At 34.6% G+C, this 26,786-nt stretch overlaps 1 protein-coding gene across 1 annotated transcript; it reads right to left on the bottom strand.

The window, feature by feature from the left end:
- Window positions 1-12,868: 12,868 nt before the first annotated feature.
- LOC107905328 (uncharacterized) lies at window positions 12,869-13,566 on the bottom strand. The gene is made up of 2 exons (XM_016831964.2): window positions 13,443-13,566; window positions 12,869-13,285 (listed from the first exon to the last, which is right to left on the bottom strand). Exons 1-2 carry the CDS (start codon window positions 13,494-13,496, stop codon window positions 12,869-12,871), a joined length of 471 nt encoding a protein of 156 aa, XP_016687453.1. The 5' UTR covers window positions 13,497-13,566.
- Window positions 13,567-26,786: the final 13,220 nt, after the last annotated feature.

The following is a 26,786-nucleotide window of genomic DNA, read 5'->3' as shown; positions in this document are numbered from 1 at the left end:
GGGGTTTTTGAGTTGAAAACCCGAAAACAGGCAGCTCAAATTTTGAATATGGGGCATGTGGTAACCTCGTCCTCCCACATTAACAAGAGGAAAGATCAATACATCTTGGAGCATCAACAAAATACGCAAGATCTTCTGAACATACATTTAGTTTGAAAGAGCCTTTGAGAAATTGGAATAGTGAATCTCGTGCTGCGATATCTAGGGCACCGTCATTTTCATTTTATTTCGTGCCTTAGCAGATTTGCTATCCTGTTTAATGTATTCACTTCGAGTTTTGCTCAATAAAATTCCATCTTGTCCATTATAATAGTTTCTTTCGAGCATTTTGTTGAAATCATGATTTTTGGACTTATAACACTCACACAAAAGATGTTATGCATATTACTCTAGAAAGACTCTAAATAGTACAAGGACCTGAAACAGGGCCACTAGTCAGGACTAACTAGGTTCAAAGGTTAGAAACATTGGAAAAAAAATAGTCCAAATGGTGACTATTTCTTTAAATTCTCTGTCAAAGATAACGGCTAAGCAAGAAAACGCGATAGCACATCAACGATAGAACCCTGATGAACTATGAGCAATGATGCCTTAAGCTTTGAAAAAGGAATTACGCTCATGGCATTTCTACATTCATAATCATGCATTTAGTTAGGAACACTTGATTCAGTTTGATCATAGGATCTTAATTATTTGACATAAGCACCATATCTAGTTAGGAACATTTGTTTCATTTCGATCACAGCATCCTAATTATGGGACATACGCATAGACCTATGAAACCGATTCTACAGATCAAGTCTCCTTGAAGTTGCAGTGAAGCAGATTGAAGACGACGAATCTTGTCTTCCTGAAGATTGCAGCGAAGCAGGCTTAAGCCATTATCATATCTCCCTAAAGTTGTAGTAGAGTAGGCTGAATATTGTAGATCTTGTTTCCCTGAAGTTGCAGTGGAGCAGATCGAAGACGGTAGATCTTGTCTTCCTGAAGTTGCAGTGAAGCAGATATAAGCCAGCATCCTATCTCCCTAAAGTTGTAGTAGAGTAGGCTAAAGATTACAAATCTGGTCTCCAGGCGAGCAGATCGAAGAAAACAAGCCTTAACCGCCTAAGTAGTAGGGCAACAGGCCGAAGATTGCAGGATCTTGTCTCCCTGAAGTTGCAGTGGAGCAGATCGAAGTCACAATCCTTATCTCTCTAAAGTTGCAGTAAAGTAGGATAAAACACGCGAACCAAGTCTCCCTGAAGTTGCAGTGAAGCATATTGAAGTTACTTGAAGAAAAGAAGCACCAAAGAAGTCATGATCTCGCGAAATCGGGCAAAATTGGCCCTCTTTGAAGTCTTTGCTCTATTCTCGTTAACGACAATGAGTAAAGAGGGGCAGTTGTAAACAAGCCAATTTGCCCGGCCCATTGGGAACCCAAAATAAAATATAAAATAAATAAATAAATAAATAAATAACCCACAGTCCATTTAACGTCCTTTTACAAACTAATACCTATTACAAACCCAAACTAATATTAAAACCCAAATCAGAGCAAGCCCAATAGGCCCATTTCCCCAATAGTTTCGGAAACCCTAGGTCACCCCCTTTTCCTCTTGCACCGCACCCACGTTCAGCCTCAACGCCTCCGTACGATAGCCACATGCGCCTCCGTACGCTTCATGCCAAGCGCCAGTCTATCCCGTACCTGTAAAATAAAGGACGAACACACAGCGAGAAAGAAACAAAAACAAAGAATATTGTATTTTTCATTTTTTCTATCATTTTATTTCTCCGGCTATAAAGCCAATGGATCGGTTCATTGTAGTTTTTTTTACGCAATATATGCACACTGAAATACAAACATTGAGAAGGCAAAGAAGTTATCAAAAGGTGATTTTCAAGCACCTTACATTTTATTCTTCGAATCCGTTTCACCTTTCTTTCTTTTCATTTTGATTTTTTTTTGTACAACGAAACAAAGTAGTCGATTTACCTTGCGAAGAGGCCACGAACTTCTTCTTTCACTCCATTGAAATCGAAGCTGAGAGGGGTCTCAAGGCTGAAAAGCTATCCTTCCAAGGCTCGAACATACCAATCACCGATGGTGATGGCAGATTGGCGTTTGGGCAATAGGGGGTTAAGAAAAAGGAGAGGGCTTAACCTTCTTGTTTCGGTTCCTAAGTGACTAAGACATTAGATTTAGGTTTTTTTTAGTTTTAATAATGGAGGCAGAACGACACCGTTTAGGCCGTTTCAATGGCACTAAAACGGTGCCGTCTAAGGCAAATCGATTTGACCCGACCCTGTAACCCTCTGGGATCCGCGTATTTCGGCGGAGGGGGATAATTGCGCGAAAAGTCCTCCCCCTTCGCACGTATAGTCAATCGCGTCCAGTTGTTTTTGTTTCATTTTTCAATTTGGACTTATAATTCGTGCTAATTTGCAATCGAATTAGCGCTTAAACGCATCATTTTAGGGCCTGGATTATTTCCAGTTTGAGCCCCTGTGCATTTGCGCGCTTTACTTATCGGTCTCTTTTATTATTATTACTTTATTTTCAAATTCTCCCTTTGGTTTTGGATTGATTCTAATTAAATCCTTTTAGTCTATAACTTCCATTCTTAATTGCTCATTTGTACAATTGTTTTGAAGTTTTTTTATTATGTTAATATTTTGTATTTTTTTTTATATATTTTATTTTCTATGTACATATATTTGTACATGCATAATTTTGTTTTGTTTTGTAAAGTCATCACTTTGAATTTCTTTTTGCATTAAGCTATTTTAATATTCTTATATAACCTTTTGTTTAAATATTAATATATATATACGTACACTTTATATTAAAGTTAATTTTATTATATATACATTATTAACCTTATATCATTTTATGTACGTGGTTTCTTTTAAACTTATTCTTGTATTATATCGTATAATCCTATGTAATATTTTTTTTAGCTATTATCATTATATGTATATACATTTTTGGACACCCGTATTTAATCTATACATCACTAAACCCGCGTATTTTACACATATAGTTTTCTTTATATATAGGTATGCTCTTAAATCTATCATATAATTTATAATAAAATTAATTTAAGCTTGCATGTATTTCTATGTTTTTACAAATAATTATTTTAAAAAAAAAAGTTATTTATGTATACATATGCTTGATTTGTAAATCTATTATGTTTTAAGAATTATATTTCATTGTACATTTTTGTTATTATTATATTTTTATATCCTATGTATAAATCTAAAATTTCCTTTATTACATATAAATTGTCAATTTAAAAAAAATATTTTTTAATGTTTGGTATATTGTTCGATCAAGATATTCATTCCACTTTATATATTTTAATAATCAAGTATATATCTCTAGTTTTTTAATCCATCAATTCATGTATTATACATTACGTGTTTATTATTATTTCAAACTAGTTGTATACCACATTTTTTTATTCTTATCTTATTTCGTATATCTTGCATTGATCATACCATATTAGGTTTTGTATATTATTATGACATACTATCATGTATTGTTTAATTTTATTTTGTGCGATGCATTGTTATTATAATTTTTGTTTTGATATTGTTATGTAAATTATTCTCCATGCATGGTCGAAGTTGAGTTATATTTTCAAGTTAGTTATACTTAGTTGCTTAAGTGCTTGTTAGTTGATTAAATAAATTGCATTATTTTCATTCTTCCATTCTCGTACTTTTATGCATATATTATCCCATATCATTGTTTTCCACTTGGTGTATGAAATGTGGTTTTATAAAATTCAAATTTTTATGATTAGTTTCATCTTATTTCGAGTTGAATTAACGCGTTTTAAGCTATTTTTATAATCATTCTTTTAAAAATTCTTTAAAACAAAGACGATGTTCGATATTTGGAAATTCGCGGAATCGTGCCCTAATGTGCTGGGTTGCAATTTCTCATTTGCTCAAATAATCGAATGTCCCTTTAGAATTTCATCCATGTTTTCTAAAAATTCTTCAAAACGAAAGTGATACTCAATGTTTGGAAATTAGGGAATCGTGCCCTATCGTGCTGGGTTTCAATTTCCCATTCGCTCTAAACAATTGAGTATTCCTTTGGAATTTCACCCATGTCTTTAAAAATTCTCTAAAATGAAGGTAATGTTCGATGTTTAGCAATTCGGGGAATCGTGCCCTATCGTGCTGGGTTGCGATCTCCTGTTTGTTCAAAATAATCGAATATTCCTTTAGAATTTCACTCATGTTCTTCAAATCCTAAAATAAGGCAATGTCGAATGTTTAGAAATTCAAGGAGTCGTGCCCTACTGTGCTGGGTTTCGATTTTCTCGTTGGACTAAACAATTGGGCATCCTTTTGCGGTTTTCAACATATAAACTTAGACATTTCAAAAACATTTTTTAATCTTAGACATAAGGATAGTATCTAATCGATTTGGTACCAATTTTGGGCGTAATGAGGGTGCTAATCCTTCCTCATGCGTAACCGACTCCCGAACCCATTTTCTCATATTTTCGTAAGACCAAAATCGCTGTTTTAGTAAAAAGAAATATTTTATTAAAATAACTAAATTTTTAGGTGATCCGATCACACCAAAACAAAAGGATCGGTGGTGACTCCATTTCTATTTTTCAAAAAGTCGATTCCCTATTTTTTTATTAATTAACAAAAAAAGATGGTTTCGACAGCTTGGCGACTCCACTGGGGATGTGAGAGTCGAGCCATAAAATTGATTGTTTGCTGTCCTTTTGTCAAAAACTGAAAATTTGCTTTAAAAATCATGTGTCTTTCAAATGCATTTGTTTGTATGGTTATTACGGTTCAGGTCTCGTAGAATAACACTGTATTTAATTGCATGACTGCTGTGGTCACAGCTTCTAAGTGGGAGTATAAAACTACACTTTCGTGAGGTTTTCACCTCCGCATGGGCTAGTGGATTGCTTCCGGGGTACATCCGTACCTATGATGTCGTGAGATTTTCATCTCCGCATGATCATAGGGAAATGTATCCCCCTGAACCGAACTCGATCTATATGAGCCTATAATGGGTGAGGATTGAGGAATCTGCTGGTTCGAGTACCTTATCTCTAGAACCGAACCACATATAGTGAACCTTAGGAGCTATCCGTGGGTGGAGCCGCGTTCAGCCTTAGTATTTACCCGTATATGCGTTGTAATCATTGTTTATGTGCTTGCATTTTATCACTATTATTTGATACTAACTTGTGTTTTATTTTGATTGTTTTTTTGCATGACATTGCATACTAAAGGAGGTGTTGATTCGTATTCAATTACTAAGTTAGAAAGTTTGACATGGAGAATGAATTTCTTAGTAAAGTCGAGGATAATGCGGCTGTTCGTGCATGGTCAGAGAAGCTACAATCAAAAAAAGGGGATAGCCGGGTAGAAGGATATATATCAGAGTTGCAGGAATTCACTAGCGTCAATGTAGCACAGAATGAGCTGCAAAAGTTGAGAGATATTTGGGCTAGTTGGGATGAAGGGACCAAGCAGTTGTTTTATCAAAGCTATGGTGATATATCCTACTTGCTAGACATTAGAGTGGATAAACATCTGTTCCCAGTTATGGTGCAGTTTTGGAATTCTGCTTACAAGTGTTTCACTCTTGGAGAAGTGAATTTGGTACCTACCATGGAGGAATACACTACTCTGCTCAGGTGTCCAAAAATTCAGGTCAGAAAGACTTATGCCCGGGTTTTTAGTGGTTAGACTTTCGTGAAGAAATTAATGAGCATTTCAGGGATGAGTGAGCCTTGGGTCACTGCTCGGATTCAACAAAAGGGAGATAGTAAATGTATCCCTTAAAAGAACTTGCGAGATTTGATTTTAACGCATTCAGATGAAAGAAAAAGGGTTGATATCTTCGCCTTAAGCATCTACGGCTTGGTAATTTTTCCTAAGGCTTTGAGGCACGTGGACAGGCAGTCATTGACTTATTCGATCGTATTGAGAAGGGAATCACACCTGTACCAGCAATATTGGCTGAGACATTCAGATCCTTGAGCACGTGTCGGAAGACAGGAGAGGGGCGGTTTATTGGATGTGCACAATTATTGATGGTATGGTTTCATGGGCACTTTTGAAAAGTAGACAATGTTTCTTATTGGGTCTTTTCCGAAGGTTATTCCCCGTTAAAAGAGGAGGCAACCATACAAAGGAAAGAAGATATCTCAGAGGAGAAGTGGATGGAAATCCTCCAAAACCTCAAGGAGGGGTATATAGAGTGGAGAGCTTATCGGATGGTACCTGATGAGATCATGTATCGATGCGGTGACTTTGAGTGGGTGCCATTGTTAGGAATTTGGGGAGCTACCGGGTGTACTCCATTGCCTGCGTTGAGGCAATATAAGTCGAGGCAGTTTGTACCCACGACCTACGGACTTGTTCAGTGTGAATTCTCCTTTAAGGGCGCCCACTATAAGAAGAAAGGTCGGGAGCTATCAGATGCTTGGAAGCAAACTCGTTGGATGAAAAGGTTGGCATCGGTTCTATGGTGACGCCTGAGTATGATGGATGGTTTAGGGAGAGGGTTAATGATAATATTCCTAGGCCAAGCTTGGAGAATACTCGGCCTATGATGGAACAACTACAAGTCTCCCCGCCAGAGTTAGAAGTTACAAAGCAAGATTTCAAGAAGAAGAGTTCAGAGCTGGGGAAAAAGATCGAACAATTGGAGGAAAAGAAGATGCACCTAAGATTAGACACTGATGTCCAGATGTCAGAGGCTGAAAAGCGGAGAAAGGGTAAAACTAAGTCTGAAGAAGATCTAGACAGCTTAAAGATTGACTATAAGAAGCTGCGCCTGTCTATGAGGACTGCGGGGTTAGGTAAGACTTCTGAACAATGGCGCCATGAAATTCGAGAAGAAAAGACCAAGGCTGACCGATGGGAAAGGAAATTCCGAGAAGCTTAGGCACGAAATGAAGATCTAGAGAAGAGTTTGTCAGAAAGCAGAAATGAGCGAGGTGAACTAAAGGCTAGAGTGGAAGAACTCGATAAGTCTCTTCATCAGTACCGAAACCGCAACACTGCAATGGAATTAAGGGCAAGCTTGAGCAAGATTTCTTGAACAAGATAGAAGAAATGAAAGGAAAAATAGAAGAATTTGAAGCGTCACTGCAAAACTGTGAGATGCGAATTCAGTTTTTCGAGGCAAATGAGGACCGTTGGAAAGAGCAGCTTCAACATGCGCAAGACCAAGTCAGAAATAGAGATTTCCTTATGGGGGAAGCCATAACCCAGATTCGGGAGGTAGCTGACTACTTGCAAACTTTAGCAGTACAGGCGGACACACTGAGCGTGAAATACGAGTTGGAGTCAGATTGCGAGTAGGAGCTGGCCTCGTTGCTTAGGAAAATTAAGACTTTAAGCATTAGAGTAAAGTTTTATTTGTAACTCAACTTTATGTAAAATAATTTTATTTTCTAGTGAAGTTTTCTAAAGGGAATTGAATAAAAAATTGATGCCTCCTTTGCATTCATGCATTTGCATTACATCATATCATTATGCATTAAAGGTCATGAGAGGTTTCTAATTAATTAATTAAAAATCATTTCAGTAACCTGGAAACCAATGAAAACCAACCAACTACGCACCCTTACGGTACAAGGAAAAAGTCAATGGATAAAAGACTTGAGAAATTGAAGCAAATGCAAAAGGACATGCAGGAACAAATGTAGTCTCAGATGCATGAGTAGCTAGCCAAGATTCAGCGAGAGATGAAGGAACAAATGATGGAATCCCAAAGGGAAATGATGAGTCAGTTATCCCAGCTGCTGATAGGAAGAACGGATAAGGGAAAGGGCCCCATGAACAATATTGAGGAAACTAACGAAGATCCTCAATACCCCCTGGCTTCACTCCGACACATGTACCAATGAAGCTTGAGATTAATCTAGCAAGGCCATCTGTTACGATCATGCCCCAATAGGTTTAGGCTGGAGCTTCAATACCGATGAATTTCCAAGACGGCTCAGGCTCTAACTTTGTCAACAACCCGAACTATCTGCCCATTCCCGATTTGGATAAAGTTGCTGAAGAAGAAAAGGCAAGGATAAATCCACAAAACAATTGGAAGAATGGTGTAGATGGCTCGAGGAGAAATTCAGAGCTATGGAAAGCGCAGATAATCATCAAGGAATTGATGCTAAGGACCTGAGTTTGGTCCCATATTTGGTCCTTCCCCCCAAATTCAAAATGCCCGAATTCGAGAAATACAATGGAACGAGCTGCCCTGAAGCTCACATCACTATGTTTTACAGGCGAATAACGGGATACGTTAACAACGACCAGCTATTAATTCACTGCTTTCAAGATAGTCTGATTGGGGCGGCATCTAAGTGGTATAACCAATTAAGCGGCGCTAAAATTAACTCATGGAAGGACCTGGCTCAGGCCTTTATGAAGTAATACAATCATGTGACGGACATGACCCCCGACAGAATCACTCTCCAGAACATGGAGAAGAAGTCAAATGAAAGTTTCAGACAGTACGCACAAAGGTGGAGAGAAGTGGCCATACAAGTTCAGCCGCCGCTTTTAGAAAAAGAAATGACGATGCTCTTTATCAACACCTTAAAGGCCTATTTTATCACTCATATGTTGGGAAGTGCCACCAAGAGCTTCTCAGACATAGTGGTGACGGTGAAATGATTGAAAATGCTATGAGGAGTGGAAAGATAGAAGCGGGAGAAAGTAAAAGAAAGTCGGCCCCGAGGAAATGAGATAATGAAGTGAACAATACAAGCACATTCAACAAGGGTCAGTCCAAGTCACTTATCGTAAATTAGCCAAAGACGGTGACCTCCAATCAACATAGCCTCGTGAGACAAGAATCCAACGCGAGGGAAAACACAGAAAGGCCACAGTTCACCCCTATACCCATGACGTATAAGGAGCTGTACTAGAACCTGTTCAACGCTCATGTAGTGTCCCCTTTTTACCTGAAGCCACTACAGCCCCCGTATCCCAAATGGTATAGCACAAACGCCCAATGTGAATACCACACGGGAATCACCGGGTACTCAATCGAAAACTGCACTGTGTTCAAGAAAGTAGTCGAGAGACTCATTAAAATGGGGATCGTGAGGTTTGACAGTCCAGCTGTACTCAATGTAGCAGGAAACCCACTCCCCAATCATTCCGACCAAGGAGTGAACAGGATAAGCGAAGGCAAGAACAAGAGGATCAAAAGTGAGGTTGCAGAAGTCAGGACCCCATTAAGACGAGTGTGGAAGGAGATGGTTAAGAGAGGATTGATTGCGTTGGATTCAAGAAAAGAATCTGAGGAAAAGAAGTCCTACTGCGAGTTTCACAATACGGTGGGGCATAAAATTCAAAAGTGTGTGGAATTCAGGGCCCTTATGCAGGACATGATAAATAATAAGGAGATGGAGTTTTATGAAGAAGCTAAAAACCCCGGAGAGGGAGATAAATGTGCATCAGAGGGAGAATTAAAGGCGCAGAATCAAACAGCTAACTATCCTGTGGTCATCATATCACGACCGAAAAGTAATGAGGCTGGAATACAAATGCCACCGAGGGTCATAATCCAAAGACCTGCAGTCTTCCCCTACAAAGACAGTAAAAGGGTTACAATTTTAGTGCCACTGAAACGGCCTAAACGGTGTCGTTCTGCCTCCATTATTGAAACTAATAATGTATTAGTCACTTAGGAACCGAAACAAAAAGGTTAAGCCCTCCCCTTTTTCTTAACCCCCTATTGCCCAAACGTCGATCTGCCATCACCATCGGTGATCGGTATGTTCGAGCCTTGGAAGGATAGCTTTTCAGCCTTGAGACCCCTCACAGCTTCGATTTCAACGAAGCGAAAGAAGAAGTTCGCGGCCTCTTCGCAAGGTAAATCGACTACTTTGTTTCATTATACAAAAAAAATCAAAATGAAAAGAAAGAAAGGTGAAACGGATTCGAAGAATAAAATGTAAGGTGCTTGAAAATCACCTTTTGATAACTTCTTTACCTTCTCAATGTTTGTATTTCAGTGTGCATATATTGAGTAAAAAAAAACTACAATGAACCGATCCATTGGCTATATAGCCGGAGAAATAAAATGATAGAAAAAATAAAAAATACAATATTCTTTGTTTTTGTTTCTTTCTCGCTGTGTGTTCGTCCTTTCTTTTGCAGGTACAGGATACGCTGGCGCTTGGCGTGAGGCGTACGAAGGCGCGCGTGGCTGTCATACTGAGGCGCTGAGGCTGAACGTGGGTGCAGCGCAAGAGGAAAAGGGGGGTGAATTAGGGTTTCCGAAACTGTTGGGGAAATAAGCCTATTGGGCTTACTCTGATTTGGGTTTTAATATTACTTTGGGATTGTAATAGGTATTGGTTTGGAAAAGGACGTTAAATGGACTGTGGGTTATTTATTAATTTTATATTTTATTTTGGGTTTTTAATGGGCCGGGTAAATTGGCCTGTTTACAACAGTGTTTATCAATTTAGATAGACCACTAGTCCCTTACATTTTGGTTAATGGTATAGTGCAACGAGTTGAATATGAATCGGTCCTGGCTGTTTGTTTCTCGTGTGGTTGTTATGGCCACTTTCGAGATCTATGTCCTTACAATGAATCAGCAATGAACGATGGCAAGGTTAAAAATGCAAACAAGATGGACTTATCTGTGAAGGAGAAACAAGTGGAGTCACGATAGGCTAAAGCTCTGGGGAGGGGATCTCTTATTTCTGGTTGTGAAGAGGATCTTGAATTCTTGGAGGGAGACATCACGAGGACTACTATTAATGGTGTCCCTGCGATTAATTTTTTTGAGAGGATTTAGAAGATCCCAGTAAGGGACATGGCGACCACGGTGGCGATGAAATTGTTGGGTTGAAATTTAGCGTACTCCATGATTCAAACCGGATCTTCAATCTTTGGAAACCTTCGCACTTTTTCCATCTCATGGACGTTGAGAACAATTATTTCCTTGTCAAATTCCAAAGTAGGGAAGACTATGAAATGGTACTCACCCAAGGTCCCTAGTGTAACACCCCTAACCCGTCTCTGTCACTAGATTAAGGTTATGGAGCATTACCGTACAATCAAAAAACATTTAACATCATAACATTGAATAACTTAAACATATTATAAACCTTTCAATTATATGCATTTTGTCTCTAAATCGAGCCTTTAAGGCCCTAAAAATAGCTTAGAAGTAATTTGGGAATAAATTGAAACAAAATAAAAGTTTTAAGAAAAAGCTATAAAAATTTAAGAAGGGTCACACGACCGTGTGACATAGCCTACGCTGTGTAAGATTAGAACAAAGGACACACGGCAGTGTCTCAGCTCGTGTCCTCACCCATGTAACTCACTGATCATACAATCATGTCGTAAGCCGTGTAACTCTCTGAGTTGCCACACACGGTCGTGTTCCAGGCTGCGTGCTAGGCTGTGTAACTCACTGACTTGAAATATTAAAATTTTACAAATGACACATGACCGTGTCTCCAGGCTATGTGTATCACACGACCATGTGACAGCCTGTGTCCTAGGTTGTGTGGACCCAAAAATTTACCCAAAATCAAGCTATTTCAAGTCTACTTCATACCTAACCATTCAAACCATTTGGGCACACATTCAAGGGATTCAAACATCATTCAAACACACATAAACATACCATTTCACACATCCTAAATCACCTAAGTCACCACACTTGCATCAAACATTATGAATCAAACCAAAGAAATTTGACCATATCTCAAACACACAACCTAGTTCACTTAACTACCATACACAACCGTTTGCAAGCTATCAAAACATACCAAAAGAACCTTAATTACAAGCATTTAAAAGTTACCAATATGACATAACTTGGCAAGGCACTAAAGTGCACCAAACCAGCATAACCTCAAAAGCTTAAACATACCAAAACATACATTATAAAAATCCTATACATGCCATTATTAACCTTGGCCAAAATACACCAAATCTACCGAAATGATTATTGGATAGTGAGATAGGTCTCCGACGAGCTTCAAACTAATCGAGCTTCTGATAATCTAAAAAATAAAGGAAAATAACTATGTAAGCAACGAGTGCTTAGTAAGCTCGTATAAACTTTAAACATAACTTACCATTTCATTAATACAATTCATAGATTAGGCATAAATTATTACCAATACCATAAGGTTAGTATTAACTTATACATACACTTGTTCATGATACAAATGAATTCAACCATAAGATATGTAGATTTTCATATGTAACTACATCATTTAGCTCATAAATCTTTTCATAAGATCATGATTCATTCCATTTGAATACTTTCCATTTCATTTCATTTTCTTATCCATTGAACCATCTAGAATTACATCGAATACTCAGAAAAGCTCATACATAGTGTGCCTTTACATATAACCGTAACCTTTCCTTTACACCAATGTTCACACAATATGTGAAATATGCCTGCTCACACGAGCTCACTACAGGAAAATAGACTTTTAGCGGCGTTTTTTTTTTGCCTTTAGCGGCATTTTTAAGCGTTGCTAAAACTTTTAGTGGTGCTTTACAAAGAGCCGCAAAAAACGTCGCTATATGTAACGCCACTAAAATTAGCGGCGTTTTGTTGAAAAAAATGCCGCTAAAGACCAGGACTTATAGCGGCGCTTATATAAAAAACGCCGCTAATTTGCCCAGTTTTGCAATATGTATTTTGCACCTATATCCAACCCTCCTGCAAGAAATTCAACCAAAAACAGCAAATATACTATGAAATCCAACCAAAACCCGCAAATTTAAATAATACAAAATTATACGAGAAATATATTATATAAATTGTAAATGAATATTCAAAATATTCTTACAATAATGTTAAAAGTTACAAGAGAACAAATGTCTAAGATGGCGGATTTTGAAATTGCTGGAACATAGTCATCATAGACTGAAGCTGTAGCTGGAGTTCATTGTATTTTCTGTTCTGCTCCGCCTCCCTCTCTGCTGCCTCCGCCTCCCTCGCTGCTGCCTTCGCTCTAAGTTGAGAAATTTGCTCATCTGTGCTAACTTGTATCTGAACTATCTGATCTTTTAGCTTCTGAACTTCAGCTTGACTTTTACTCCTGGAAGGCATGTATTGGTGCGAGGTGGATCCAAAATATTGGGTCGTGTTAACACCAGATCCTTGAAATCTAACCCGACCATACCTTTCAGGACCCAAAACTTCATTAATAATTCTGTTATCAATATCCTCAAAATTAACAAAACTATCAATCGAAGCAGTCGCTTCATACTTTGCCTTCTTATCTTTTAGTTTCTCCTAATAAATCAGTCAAAGAGTTAGAAACAAAATATACAATAAAAATGAATACAACATAGCATTATTTAAAATTAAACTAATAAAAACGATGAATTAAAACATTATAATTAAATATTATAAATATTTATAATGAATCAAATTTATTAAGTAAATATACCATAATTTCTGCAGCCTCAGATGTCATCGGAGTTCCATCTTTTTTCCTATGCATAATGTCAAAAAGCTGAAGGCGTCCAACTTTTTGACCAGACGAGGCTTCCTACAATATAGTAGTAAAAATATTATTTAATAGTAAAAAGTCATTAATACTTGATAGAATTAATAAATCCATAGTACTGCGGCCTGAGCTACACAAGCAAAACTTCTCGACCCTGCCGTGTGCGTAAATTTTTGTTTTTGCCTGCTGCTTGTTCCAACTCGCTCACGGTCCTACATAATGAAATTATTATTACGTATATAGTAAATACTATAAACCGAAAAATTTATAAGAGTTTGCAAGTACATAATACCTCTCCTTTCTTCGAATTCCAAAATCGAACCGCATCTTCCCATTGGTACCTCAACATTCTCGGTGGGACATTTTGCAATTTTTCTTCGAGGCTTATGGGTTTTTTAAAATATTCTTTTTTCAAACTGCTTTTATGGTCTCTCCATTTTTTACCTAATGCCTTCTTGATATAGGCATCAGAGACCTTTAAAGCAAACCTCTCCTAAAAAATACAAGTTTAGGAATTAAATATAAATGAAACTTAAACCAAAGTATTATAAATTACATTAACGTTTTGTTACCTTAATATTAGAGAGAGCTTGATTTTTATTGCTATCAGGCATGTTATGCCATGATTCGTAGTTGATGGGCAACATATTGGCATTTCGTGCTATACTGCCCAAATAGCCTGCTAAAAGTCGAGCTTCTTGTCCAACAGGCTGACCATGGCTATTTCTAGTTACTTGGACACGCTCGACAGAATTTAAGTTATATAAATCTGTTAGGAGCGTACATCCTCGACCTCTGCGCGTCCCACCATTTTTAGCTGAAAAATAATATATTATTACTATATTGAAATTTAAAAATAAATCAGTAATAAAATTTAATACAATTTGTAAAATAAACTTAACATTACTTTGAAATTCCACAGACTCGTCAAGTGTCTCCGGCACGCTTGAAGATCCAACAACTGTCTGCTGTTCAGTACTTACTTCTTCCGAATTTGTAGTATTCTGTACAATACTAAGATCTCTTAATCTTCTTCTAGGCATTTTTCCTGCAACACATAAAATAGTTAAAATTTTAGTAAGAAATAACAACAATAGTAAATATAAAATAGTTAAATTATATAACATGACCAATGTTAAAATTATAACATTACATATAAAAAAATCACAAAATCTTACTACATCATAAATCGAAAATATCTTCGTCAACATCCTGACGAACCCATTGAAATTGTGTACTAGTATTAGGGATATTTTCATTTCAGTTTTGTTCTGGAAAAGGCAAAGTTTCTGATCTTTCAACGATTTCATCTCTACTTCCATTCCCCATGTCAAACAAGTCTCTAGGGATGTTTCGGAGTACAACGTACCAACCCTCATCAATGGATCTTTCGAGTAAAAAACTTGTTTAACTTGAGAAGAAAATACATACGGCTCGTCATCAAATGTTCTCCAGTGTGAATTAATCGAGAGAAATTCACCATTGTAAAACCAAATTGATCATTTTTAATTCCGCGAGCAGTATTAGCATCAGCCCAATCACATCGAAATAAGACAACTTTCCATTTTCCATAGTTATCCAACTCAATAATGTCGATTAGAAGTTCGTAATACTCCATATTTCCCTCGACAGGATTACTGTCCCTAGCACTAGTGTAACTTGTAATTAAAGAATTAACAACTACTCCACAATTTTGAGTTCTCCTCAATCTCTCGCGATATTTGGTATGAAATCTGAATCCATTCATGATGAAGCCACTATATCTTTTTACTACTTGATTCGGACCTTAGGAAAGCCATTTAACTTCGTCATTAACGACATTCCCACTCCAAACCTATTGAATCAAAAGTAAATTGAGTAATTGTAAATGTTATGAGAAAACATTATTATTTGTCAATCAAATGTTGAGTTGCATACAATTTGGCTTAACCATTCATGAAAAGATTCTGTGAATAACCTATTAATCTCGCGATGTTGTAATCTTCGTGAGCGCGAACGAGATCTTAAGACTTGTTTGTACTCACTATGTTAAAAACATGTTTAATTCGTTAAAAAATAAACAAATAAAAAAACGAATATTTATCATATTCGTTAAGAACAGTGGTTTTGGGACCACAAATCTGATTCCGGAAAGAAAATTTATTTTAATATTAGTTTATGGTCTATAATATGATAATAATGTTGTGTGAAAATTTTGTAAATAAATTTTATCGATTACATGTTTAAATCGATAAAGGACCAAATTGCACAAGGTGTAAAAGTTGAGTTCTAATAGCTAAAGGGATTAAATAACTATAGAACTTTAAACTGAAGGTCCTTATATGGTAATTAGACAATTAAAAATGGTTAGTCATTAAGGATGATGATTCATCCATGGAAAATAAAATTAAAGAAAGGATAAAATTGGAAGAAATAAAAAAATAAAGGTGATAAATAATAAAAGATAAAAATATCATCATTTATCATCATCTTCCTCAAATATTTTGCATGGTAACATTAGGAAAGAGAAAGCAACTTTTCTTGGTCAAATTAGGTAAGTATTCAAGCCTCGTTTTTAGTAATTTTTATATTTTTGAGATTGGGGTAGCTTAATCTATTTATTTTGGGGATCAATTTGAAAAGATATCAAAGTATATAATTTTTACCATCGGTTAATATGCTGAAATTATGAAATTTATGGTAGAAAATGAAAGGTTGTTGATAAATAAACAACTTTTACAAAGTGAATTTTGATGAAAACTTGATTTAGGGACTAAATTGTAAAAAATGAGAAATCCATGGAAAAATTCTATTGTTATGAAACATATGGGCTGTAAATATTACATGAAAAATTCAGTTAGGCTTGGAACGAGGATTAAATTGCATGAATTTTATTTTCCGAGTCTAGGGACGAAATCATCATTTATTAAAAGTTTAGGGGCAAATTGGTAATTTTGCTTAAAGTGTAAATTGGACTAAATTGAGTATGAATTAAATTAAATTGATGTTAAATTTACTCGTATAGGTCCAGATAAACCGAATATGGAATTAGAACGAGGAAAGGAGAAAATGTTGGATTAGTAGACTTTATGTACACGAACACTTATTGATGTAAGTTCGTATAACTAAATTGTATATGTTTATATGCTTGAATTGAATGTTGTGTCTGTAAATTGTATAAATGCCATAAATATATGAAATGATCACATATTCGTTAAAGCCCGATAAATGAAAGTGCCTGAAATAAATGATAATACCCGATAAGTGATAAATGATAAAAATGTTATTTTTATGCTTGAGTTGAATGTGAACATTTAAATTGTATAAATGTATAAATATATGAGATTGATCACATACATGACAATTTCCTAATAAATGTCAAATTCCTTTTGAATAAATGAAAAATCGATGGATATGTGATTTCTAGAAATGAATGAGGTCCTGCATTTATTGCTGATGGGATTTCGCTCGGACGAGTAATCCTATTGACCTCATTGCAGATAGGATTTAGCTCGGATGGGTAATCCTGATATAATCCCTCTCGAGCATATGCTACAATTAGGATTTAGCCTGGACTAGTAATCCTAATTGAGCTTTTCTGAGCATATGTTACAGAAAGGATTCAGCTTGGATTGGTAATCCTAATTAAGCTCTTGTGAGCATATGTTGGAGACAGGATTTAGCCTGGACTGGTAATCCTGTTATTTGATATGTGGTTCGAGAGTGTGTTCCCTGATTAAATGCCCTAGTGAGTATTCCTGAATATGAATTGACGGATTTACTGATTTTTACACTTTGTGTGTACTACCTGAGTATCCATCGATATTTTCAATAATTCAACAGGTAAAATCCTGACATGAAAAGAAATGGGTTTTTACATGTATCTGCCTGAAGTACATCAAAATGATGTTATATGAAATATGGAAGTATGAAATTATGAAATACGAACATGGAAATTTGTTTGATGAAATCATTTACCTATGAGAATAGATTTGTACATCTCGAGTGTATTATCTGTGTGATTATTAATATTTCAGTTGAATAATGAATAAAGTTCTGACATGAAATATACTAAAACTCGAGATAAATTATTATAGAATGTACTCGAAAAATATGGAAATAATTTGTATATATGTTATATGAATACATGATGTGGAAAACATATGTGTATGAGAATCCAAATATTGTTGAGCTCATATATGTGTTTCTTGATGTTTATATGAATTAAGTTACTAACAAGGGTGATGAGAATATGTGTCAGGGCTTGGGATCAAATGATTGATTGTGATTTACATGTTTATCTTTAATATGAATAGTTGGTAAGCTAATTACCAAGTTATATAGACTTACTAAGCATTATATGCTTACTTTATTTTATTTTTCCCTGTACTATAGTAAATCAAAAGCTCGTTGGATTGAAAGCTCGATGGAGATCACTCACACTATCCATCGACTCAATTTGATATATAAGGTAAAATAATTGTGATTGTAATGGCATGTATAGGTTAAATTGGCCAAGGAATGACATGTAAATATTTGTTAATGACTAGCTATTGGAATGGTTAGTTATGAACATGTTTTGGTGTTTATGTATAGAGGACTATATCATGGTATATGTTTGGAAATGATTGATTAATAGAAATTACAATGAGATATGTATGAATGAATTAAATTAGCATATTTGATACACTATGCACAAATGTGAACATGGTATCTAGATAAATATGAGTATAAATTGACATGTATAAGACTTAAATTTTGGTATGAAAATGTGGTTGGTTAATGTTATAAATTGTGTATAAGTATTGGTGTAGGTACAAGGCTAAAAGGGGTGAAAAATAAAGCTAAGAAATGCTTTATTTTATCCATATGGGTAGACACTAGCGTGTGTCTTAACCGTGTGTGACACACGGCTTAGCACACGGGCGTGAGGTCTAGCCGTTTGTCCCTTGCACCGTAAATTTTAGAAACAGTATGCTCAGAATTGAGTACACGAGCAGAGACACGGGCTTGTGTCTCAACTGTGTGGGTAACATGGCCTAGCGCACGGGCATGTGACTTGGCCGTGTGATGTAAGTCAGAGAGTTACACGGGTAGGACACGGCCTGTTGTACAGGCGTGTCATAAGTCCCATGGGCGTGTCCCTTGGCCACACGGGCGTGTGAGCCCTGTATTTAGGAGAAATTTTAAAATTTCATGAAAATTTTTTTGAGATCCCGATTAAGTTTCGATTTGATTCTAATGTTTATATTGGACATTGATGGCCTATTCAAGGGGCAATATGATTAGTATCAGACATGAATAGTAAATGATGTGAAATATCTGTAATTATTCTGTAAACTTTAGTAATGCTCCCTAACCCTGTTCCAGTGATGGATATAGGTTAGGAGTGTTAAATTTATTGGTATCAGAGCTACGGTTTAGACGGTTTTTGGACTGAACATAGCATATATGAAGTTTAGAAATACACGCCATTATATAACCTGTGATAGTGTGATATCTCCCAACTCTGATGAGTATTGTTTCACAAATAGAGAGAGATGTTTTCCAATCGAGCTAATTTTGAAAGAGATACTCATGAGTAAAATGTTACTTATGATGAAACAAATTTTGAAAAGGTACGGATAAATGTTTTGTAGTACATGAGAATGAAAAATGTTTTGTTATATGACTATATACTTGAAAGTTAAATTGTGAGGCTTTACGATCTCCACCCCCTTATTAGTACAGTTATATGTATTGAAATTCATAAGATTTATATTGATTTAGTTCAAAAGTGCGGAACTGAAGAGTTCAGTGGCTGAATGATAAATAAAGCAGTTAAAACTGAGAGTGGGTTAGTAAATAAAGATGGGTTCTGAAGAGAGATATTAGATTTTTCTGAAAATTATTTGGGATATGCAATGCCATTATTAAAAAAAGAAGTTATTTATGAGAAATCGATTTATTCAGATATGGTATCTACAGAATGGGTTAACTGAAAATTTCTTCCAAGTAAGCTTCGTGAGTGAACTGAATGATGTGAGATTATTGATGGTTTTATATGTTAGTGGATTAGTGATGAAATTGTAAAAATATTTGAATATAGCTATTATAATCGGGTATTTTACAGCAATCTCTTCTGGTATTTTATATAGGTATTTTATATGTACTGTTATTCTCAGAGATATATGTAACTGTTCGTGTTCGGATGCCATAATTGTTATATAGAAAGTTTGGCTAAACATGATAATAGACGGAAATTATTGCAAGTTTGATTAATTCATGAGTGGTATTGCTTTATTTTTCTTTGGTTTTCCAAGCCATTATAGGTGATAGAAGACTTGATGATAAGATTCGTATGATACTATTTTCTACTTTTGTTGGTTGAAGTTCTGAATGGCAAATGTGAAAATTACACTGTCTCTATTATAACTATTTATAGTGTGAATGTGCAATATTACTCTTCTGGACTTTCTTTGAGATGTCATCAATCTTTTTTATTATTCAACATGGATTATCTTCTCATAAATTTAGTATAGCTTTGCAATTTGGATTTTGTTATCTCGGTTTTCTTGTTATTTTATGGTCTGATTGAAAAGATGTTCATTGGTCAGTGGTAATTATACTTACTACTATTATGAATTCTGACTTGATCATGAGAATTTGGTAATATGGATCACAGATTATAGAAATTGTATTATTGCACTGGTTGATATTGGATCCACTCTCAGTTTTCCTCTTCTATTGGAAAAATATTATTGAAGTTGAGGTATTGTTCCAATTATATTGTTGAAACGTCAGATCTACTATACTATTATGGTTTTAACCTATCTAATGATTGTGGCCTCGGAATAATTTAAAGCTTCGATATCCATTTTAATTTTTGTGAAAGTGTTTTCTATGATAGCTACATCAATGATATGGATATTACAGAAAGATGTAAGATTTGAATGGACTGATAAATGTTAGTAAAGTTTTAACCAGTTGGAAGCCCTGATGACTGAATCATCAGTTCTTGTTCAGTCTGAATCCGGTAAGGAATTTATTATTACAGTAATACTTCATTGAATGGATTAGACTATATTTTGATGAAGAAAGGAAAAGTAATGGTCTATAATTCCAGCCAGATAAAGCTACAGGAAAAGAATTACCTGATATATGATCTTGAATTCACAATTATTGTGTTTGCACTGAGAATTTGGTAATAGTATTTGTATGGTGAAAATATCATATATGTATTGATCATAAAACTTTAGAACACTCAATGCTATAGAAATATTTGAATCTAAAACAAAGTAGATGGTTTGAATTATTGAAAGACCCTGATTTGGTAATTGATTATCATTCAGGAAAAGTAAATATAGTTGCTGATATTTTAAGTAGAAAATCTTTGTTTGCTTTTTGAGCAATAAATACTTGATTGCTATTGTCTGATGAAAGATAATTTTAGTTGAGCTTGAAGCTAAGTTGATGTTTCTACAATAGATCTGTGAAGCCTAAAAAAGTAATAATGAGATGTAAGTTAAATGAGTATAGGGTGAAATAATTACTAATCCTGGATATCAGATTTGAATATGATGATTGTCTATTATTCCGAAATAGAGCCTGTGTACTGAAGAATTTAAAGCTTGTACAGAAAATTTTATACGAAACTCACAATGGTAATATATCTGTCATTCGGGAAGTATGATAAATTGAAAAAGATGTATTGGTAAACCAAAATGAAATGTAATGTCTCTGAAATTATGTTTAAATGTTTAATATGTCAGCAGATTAAAGCTGAATATCAGGTACTGATACTTTTAGAATTGTTACAGTTAGTGATGATACTGGAACGAAAATAAGATAAAGTTATTATGAATTTTATATCGGGATTACCCCTGTCTCAGAAAAAGAAAGATGTTATTTGGCTAATCACCAATTGTTTGACAAAGTTCATACATTTTATCTCAGTATGAATGAATTATTTACTTGATAGATTGAGTGAGATATAAGTTTCTAAAAATTGTCAAGTTATATAGAATGTCAGTCTTCAATATATTTGATAGGGATCCACAGTTTATGGTTCACCTCCTGATTTTGGAATAAATTATAAGCTCTGGGTAAGCAGTTACAAATTTTTGATATCGTATTTCACTTTCAGACTGATGGTCAGTCCGAGTGTGTTATTCTGATTCTTGAAGATATGTTTTGATGCTGTATTTTAGAATTTGATGGCAAACGAAAAATAAATAATTGCTGTTAGTCAAAACTACATATTATTGGACTAAGCTTGTTAAGAAAAGATACATGGAGTTAACATGATTCGTGAAATAGAAGAAAATGTGGAAGAGATCCGAGATAGGTTTAAAGCAGCTTCTGATTGTCAGAGATTTTATATGAATTTTAAATGAAAAGAAATAGAGTTTCAAGCTGGTGACAAATTGTTTCGAAAAATTTGCCATGGAAGAAAGTTTTCCAGTTTGACTATAAAGGCAAATTAAGTCCCTTAATTTATTGAATTACATGAATTTACTGAAAGAGTTGGAAGTGTTGCTTATCGGATGGTATTAATCAGATACATTATCAGTTATTCCTCCAATGGATATTGAAATTCAGCTTGACATAAGCTATAGTGAAGAATTGATCAGAATTCTAGCACGTGAAGTGAGAAAACTGAGAAATAAAAGAAGCTACCTGAGAACCAGAGGATACCATGACAAACTAGTTCCCAAATCTCTTTCCTGGTAATATTTTCGTGGACAAAAATCATTAAAGGGGAAAGAGTTGTAACAACCCATTTTTAGAGAAATTGGAACAATAGTTGTAACAACCCAAAAATTCGATTCCTGAAAGAAAATTTATTTTAATATTATTTTATGGTCTATAATATGATAATAATGTTGTGTTCGTAAATAAATTTTATCGATTACATGCTTAAGTCGATAAAGGGCTAAATTGCACAAGGTGCAAAAAGTTGAGTTCTAATAGCTAAAGGGATTAAATAGCTATAGAAATTTAAATTGAAGGTCCTTATATGATAATTAGATAATTAAAAATGGTTAGTCATAAAGGATGATTATTCATCCATGGAAAATAAAATTAAAGAAAGGATAAAATTGGAGGAATAAAAAAAATAAAGGTGATAAATAATAAAAGATGAAAATATCATCATTTATCATCACCTTCCCCAAATATTTTGCATGGAAACATTAGGAAAGAGAAAGCAAGCTTTCTTGGTCAAATTAGGTAAGTATTCAAGCCCCATTTTTAGTAATTTTTATATTTTTGAGATCGGGGTAGCTTAATCTGTTTATTTTGGGAATCAATTTGAAACGATATCAAAGTATAGAATTTTTACCATCGATTAATATGCTGAAATTATGAAATTTATGGTAGAAAATGAAAGGTTGTTGATAAATAAACAACTTTTACAAAGTGAATTTTGATGAAAACTTGATTTAAGGACTAAATTGTAAAAAATGAGAAATCCAAGGAAAAATTTTGATTTTTATGAAACATATGGGCTGTAAATATTACATGAAAAATTCAGTTAGGCTTAGAATAAGGATTAAATTGCATGAATTTTATTTTCCAAGTCTAGGGACAAAATCGTTATTTATTAAAAGTTTAGGGGCAAATTGGTAATTTTGCTTAAAGCATAAATTGGACTAAATTGAGTATGAATTACATTAAATTGATGTTGAATTTACTCATATAGATCTAGATAAACCGAATATGGAGTTAGAACAAGGAAAGGAGAAAATATTGGATTAGTAGACTTTATGTACACGAACACTTATTGAGGTAAGTTCGTATAACTAAATTGTATATGTTTATATGCTTGAATTGAATGTTGTGTATGTAAATTGTATAAATGCCATAAATATTTGAAATGATCACATATTCGTTAAAGCCCGATAAATGAAAGTGCCTGAAATAAATGATAATACCCGATAAGTGATAAATGATAAAAATGTTATTTTTATGCTTGAGTTGAATGTGAACATTTGAATTGCATAAATGTATAAATATATGAGATTGATCACATACACGACAATTTCCTAATAAATGTCAAATTCCATTTGAATAAATAAAAAATCGATGGATATATGATTTCCAGAAATGAATGAGGTCTTACATTTATTGCTGACGGGATTTAGCTCGGACGAGTAATCCTATTGAACTTATTACAGATAGGATTTAGCCCGGATGGGTCTTCCTGATATAATCCCTCTCGAGCATATGTTACAATTAGGATTTAGCCTGGACTAGTAATCCCAATTGAGCTTTTCTGAGCATATGTTGGAGACAGTATCTAGCCTGGATTGGTAATCCTGTTATATGATGTGTGGCTCGAGAGTGTGTTTCCTGATTAAATGCCCTAATGAGTATTCCTGAATATGAATTGAAGGATTTGCTAATTTGTAAACTTTGTGTGTACTAACTGAGTATCCATCGATATTTTCAATAATTCAACTAGTAAAATCCTGACATGAAAAGAAATGAGTTTTTACATATATCTGCCTGAAGTACATGAAAATGATGTTATATGAAATATGGAAGTATGAAATTATGATATACAAACATGGAAATTTGTTTGATGAAATCATTCATCTATGAGAATAGATTTGTACATCTATAGTGTATTATCTGTGTGATTATTAATATTTCAGTTGAATAATGAGCAAAGTTTTGACATGAAATATACTAAAACTCGAGATGAATTAGTATAGAATGTACCCGAAAAATATGGAAATAATTTGTATATATGTTATATGAATACATGATGTAGAAAACATATGTGTATGAGAATCTGAATATTGTTGAGCTCATATATATGTTTCTTGATGGTTATATGAATTAAGTTACTAACAAGGGTGATGAGAATATGTGTTAGGGTTTGGGACCGAATGGTTGATTATGATTTACATGTTTATCTTTAATATGAATAGTTGGTAAGTTAATTACCAAGTTATACAGACTTACTAAGCATTATATGCTTACTTTATTTTATTTTTCCCTGTACTATAATAAATCGGAAGCTCGTTGGATTGGAAGCTCGACAGAGATCACTTACACTATCCATCGACTCAATTTGATATATAAGGTAAAACAATTATGGTTATAATGGCATGTATAGGTTAAATTGGCCAAGAAATGGCATGTAAATATTTGTTAATAACTAGCTATTGGAATGGTTAGTTACGAACATGTTTTGGTGTTTATGTATAGAAGACTATATCATGGTATATGTTTGAAAATGATTGATTAATAGAAATTACAATGAGATATGTATGAATAAATTAAATTAGCAAATTTGGTACAATATGCACAAATGTGAACATGGTATTTAGATAAATATGAGTATAAATTGACATGAATAAGACTTAAATTTTGGTATGAAAATGTGGTTGGTGAATGTAATAAATTGTGTATAAGTATTGGTGTAGGTGCCAGGTTAAAAGGGGTGAAAAATAAAGCTAAGAAATGGCTTTATTTTGTCCACACGGGTAGACACAAGTGTGTGTCTTGACCGTGTGTGACACACAGCTTAGCAAATGGGCATGTGGTCTGGCCGTGTGTCCCCTGCATCTTAAATTTTAGGAAAAGAATGCTCACAATTGACTACACGGGTAGAGACACGGGCGTGTGTCTCAGCCGTGTCCACACGGCTTACCACATGGGCGTGTGACTTGGTCGTGTGATGTAAGTCAGAGACTTACACGGGGCAGGACATGGCCTATTGTACGGGCGTGTCATAAGGTCATGCCTTGCATCTAGGAAAAATTTTGAAATTTCATGAAAAATTTTCTGAGATCCTGATTAAGTCCCGATTTGATTCTAATGTTTATATTGGACCTCAAGGGCCTGTTCAAAGGACAATGTGATTAGTATCGGACATGAATAGTAAATGATGTGAAATATCTATAGTTATTCTGTAAACTTTAGTAATGCTTTGTAGCTCTGTTTCGACGACGGATATGGGTTAGGGGTGTTACATTGTCATATATGAAAAGTTTAGGGACAAAATGGTAATTTTTATAGGATGTAAATTGAATCTAATTGAATATGAAATGTGATAAATTGATGATTAAATTCATTTATATAGATCCGGACAACTCAAATTTGAAGCTAGATCGATGAAAAGAAAAAGTTTCGAATTAGTAGATTTTTATATACAAATAAGTGTTGAGTAAGTTTGTGTAACTTAATTATACATGTTAATATGTTTCAATTGAATGAATGTTATATTTGGATTGAGTATGATATGTACTTATGTGAATTATATGAATGTTATAAATACATGAAATGATCACATACTCGGAAATCTTCATAAGATGTTAGGTTCCGTTTGAATAATGAAATTCGATGGATCTATGTGATTCCCCTTATTAAATGTGGTTCTGCATATGTTGTGGACAGAACATAGCTCGGAGAGCAATCTTGATATAGCCCTTTCGAGCATCCTGTTTTATAATTCTTGCGAGTATCCTGATCGGTAATGATTTTTCATGTGTTGCATACTACTGCAGCTCTGTGTGAATGTCCTATTACAAGAATCGATCGATTGTGATCCAGCATATAATACAGACACAAATGCAACTCTACGTGAGCATCCTGATATAAGCTCTTTTGGGCTTCCTAACATGGCTCACTTGAACTCCTTCGTACCTTATCCAGTGCTCCCTGATATTAACTCTTCGAAGTTATTTGTCCTGTTACATGGCTCAAATGAGCATCCTGAAATGTAGCTTGAGAGCTCTTATAAGTTTCCTGTTTAGCTTGGATAAGTGTCCTGTTACATGGCTCAAATGAGCATCCTAAAATGTAGCTTGAGAGTGTGCTCCCTGATTAAGTGCCCAAATGGGTACCCTTGATTATGAATTGATGGCTTATATTTTTGTACACCTTATGTGTACTACTTGAGTATCTATCGAAATTTCAATAATTCAACGGATAAATTTCTGAAATGTTCCCGAAATACCTGAAAGTTTGTAACATGATGAGCTTATCTATGCTTACTTGATGTATATATGAATTATGTAACTAACTTGCTTATTTGAGTGTATGCGATTAGGTAAATTTGTTAATTTGTTTGAAAGCATGATATTATTATGCTTATTTAAAAAAGTATGATTGGTAAGTTTAATTCATGTTATACGAATTTACTAAGCATAAAATGCTTACTAGGTTTTATTTTCTCTGTTTTATAGTACTTGTAAAGCTCATAAAGGTTGGAGATCGGTCGGAGTATCATCACACTATCCACCAAGTCATTTTGGTATAAAAAGCTATCTTATTTTGGTATAATGGCATGTATAGGTTAACTTGGCCAATTTT

Source organism: Gossypium hirsutum, chromosome A11, assembly GCF_007990345.1.
Source record: "Gossypium hirsutum isolate 1008001.06 chromosome A11, Gossypium_hirsutum_v2.1, whole genome shotgun sequence".
NCBI classification, from domain to species: domain Eukaryota; kingdom Viridiplantae; phylum Streptophyta; class Magnoliopsida; order Malvales; family Malvaceae; genus Gossypium; species Gossypium hirsutum.
The sequence above is the reverse complement of the archived record's forward strand: the minus strand, read 5'-3'. Positions and strand labels throughout refer to the sequence as shown.

Coding starts and splice junctions, on each gene's coding strand:
- LOC107905328 (XM_016831964.2), bottom strand. CDS start 13,496: ATGCATAGGAAAAAAGATGGAACTCCGATGACATCTGAGGCTGCAGAA. Junction 13,286..13,442: donor CTGAGGCTGCAGAAATTATG/GTATATTTACTT, acceptor CTGATTTATTAG/GAGAAACTAAAAGATAAGAA.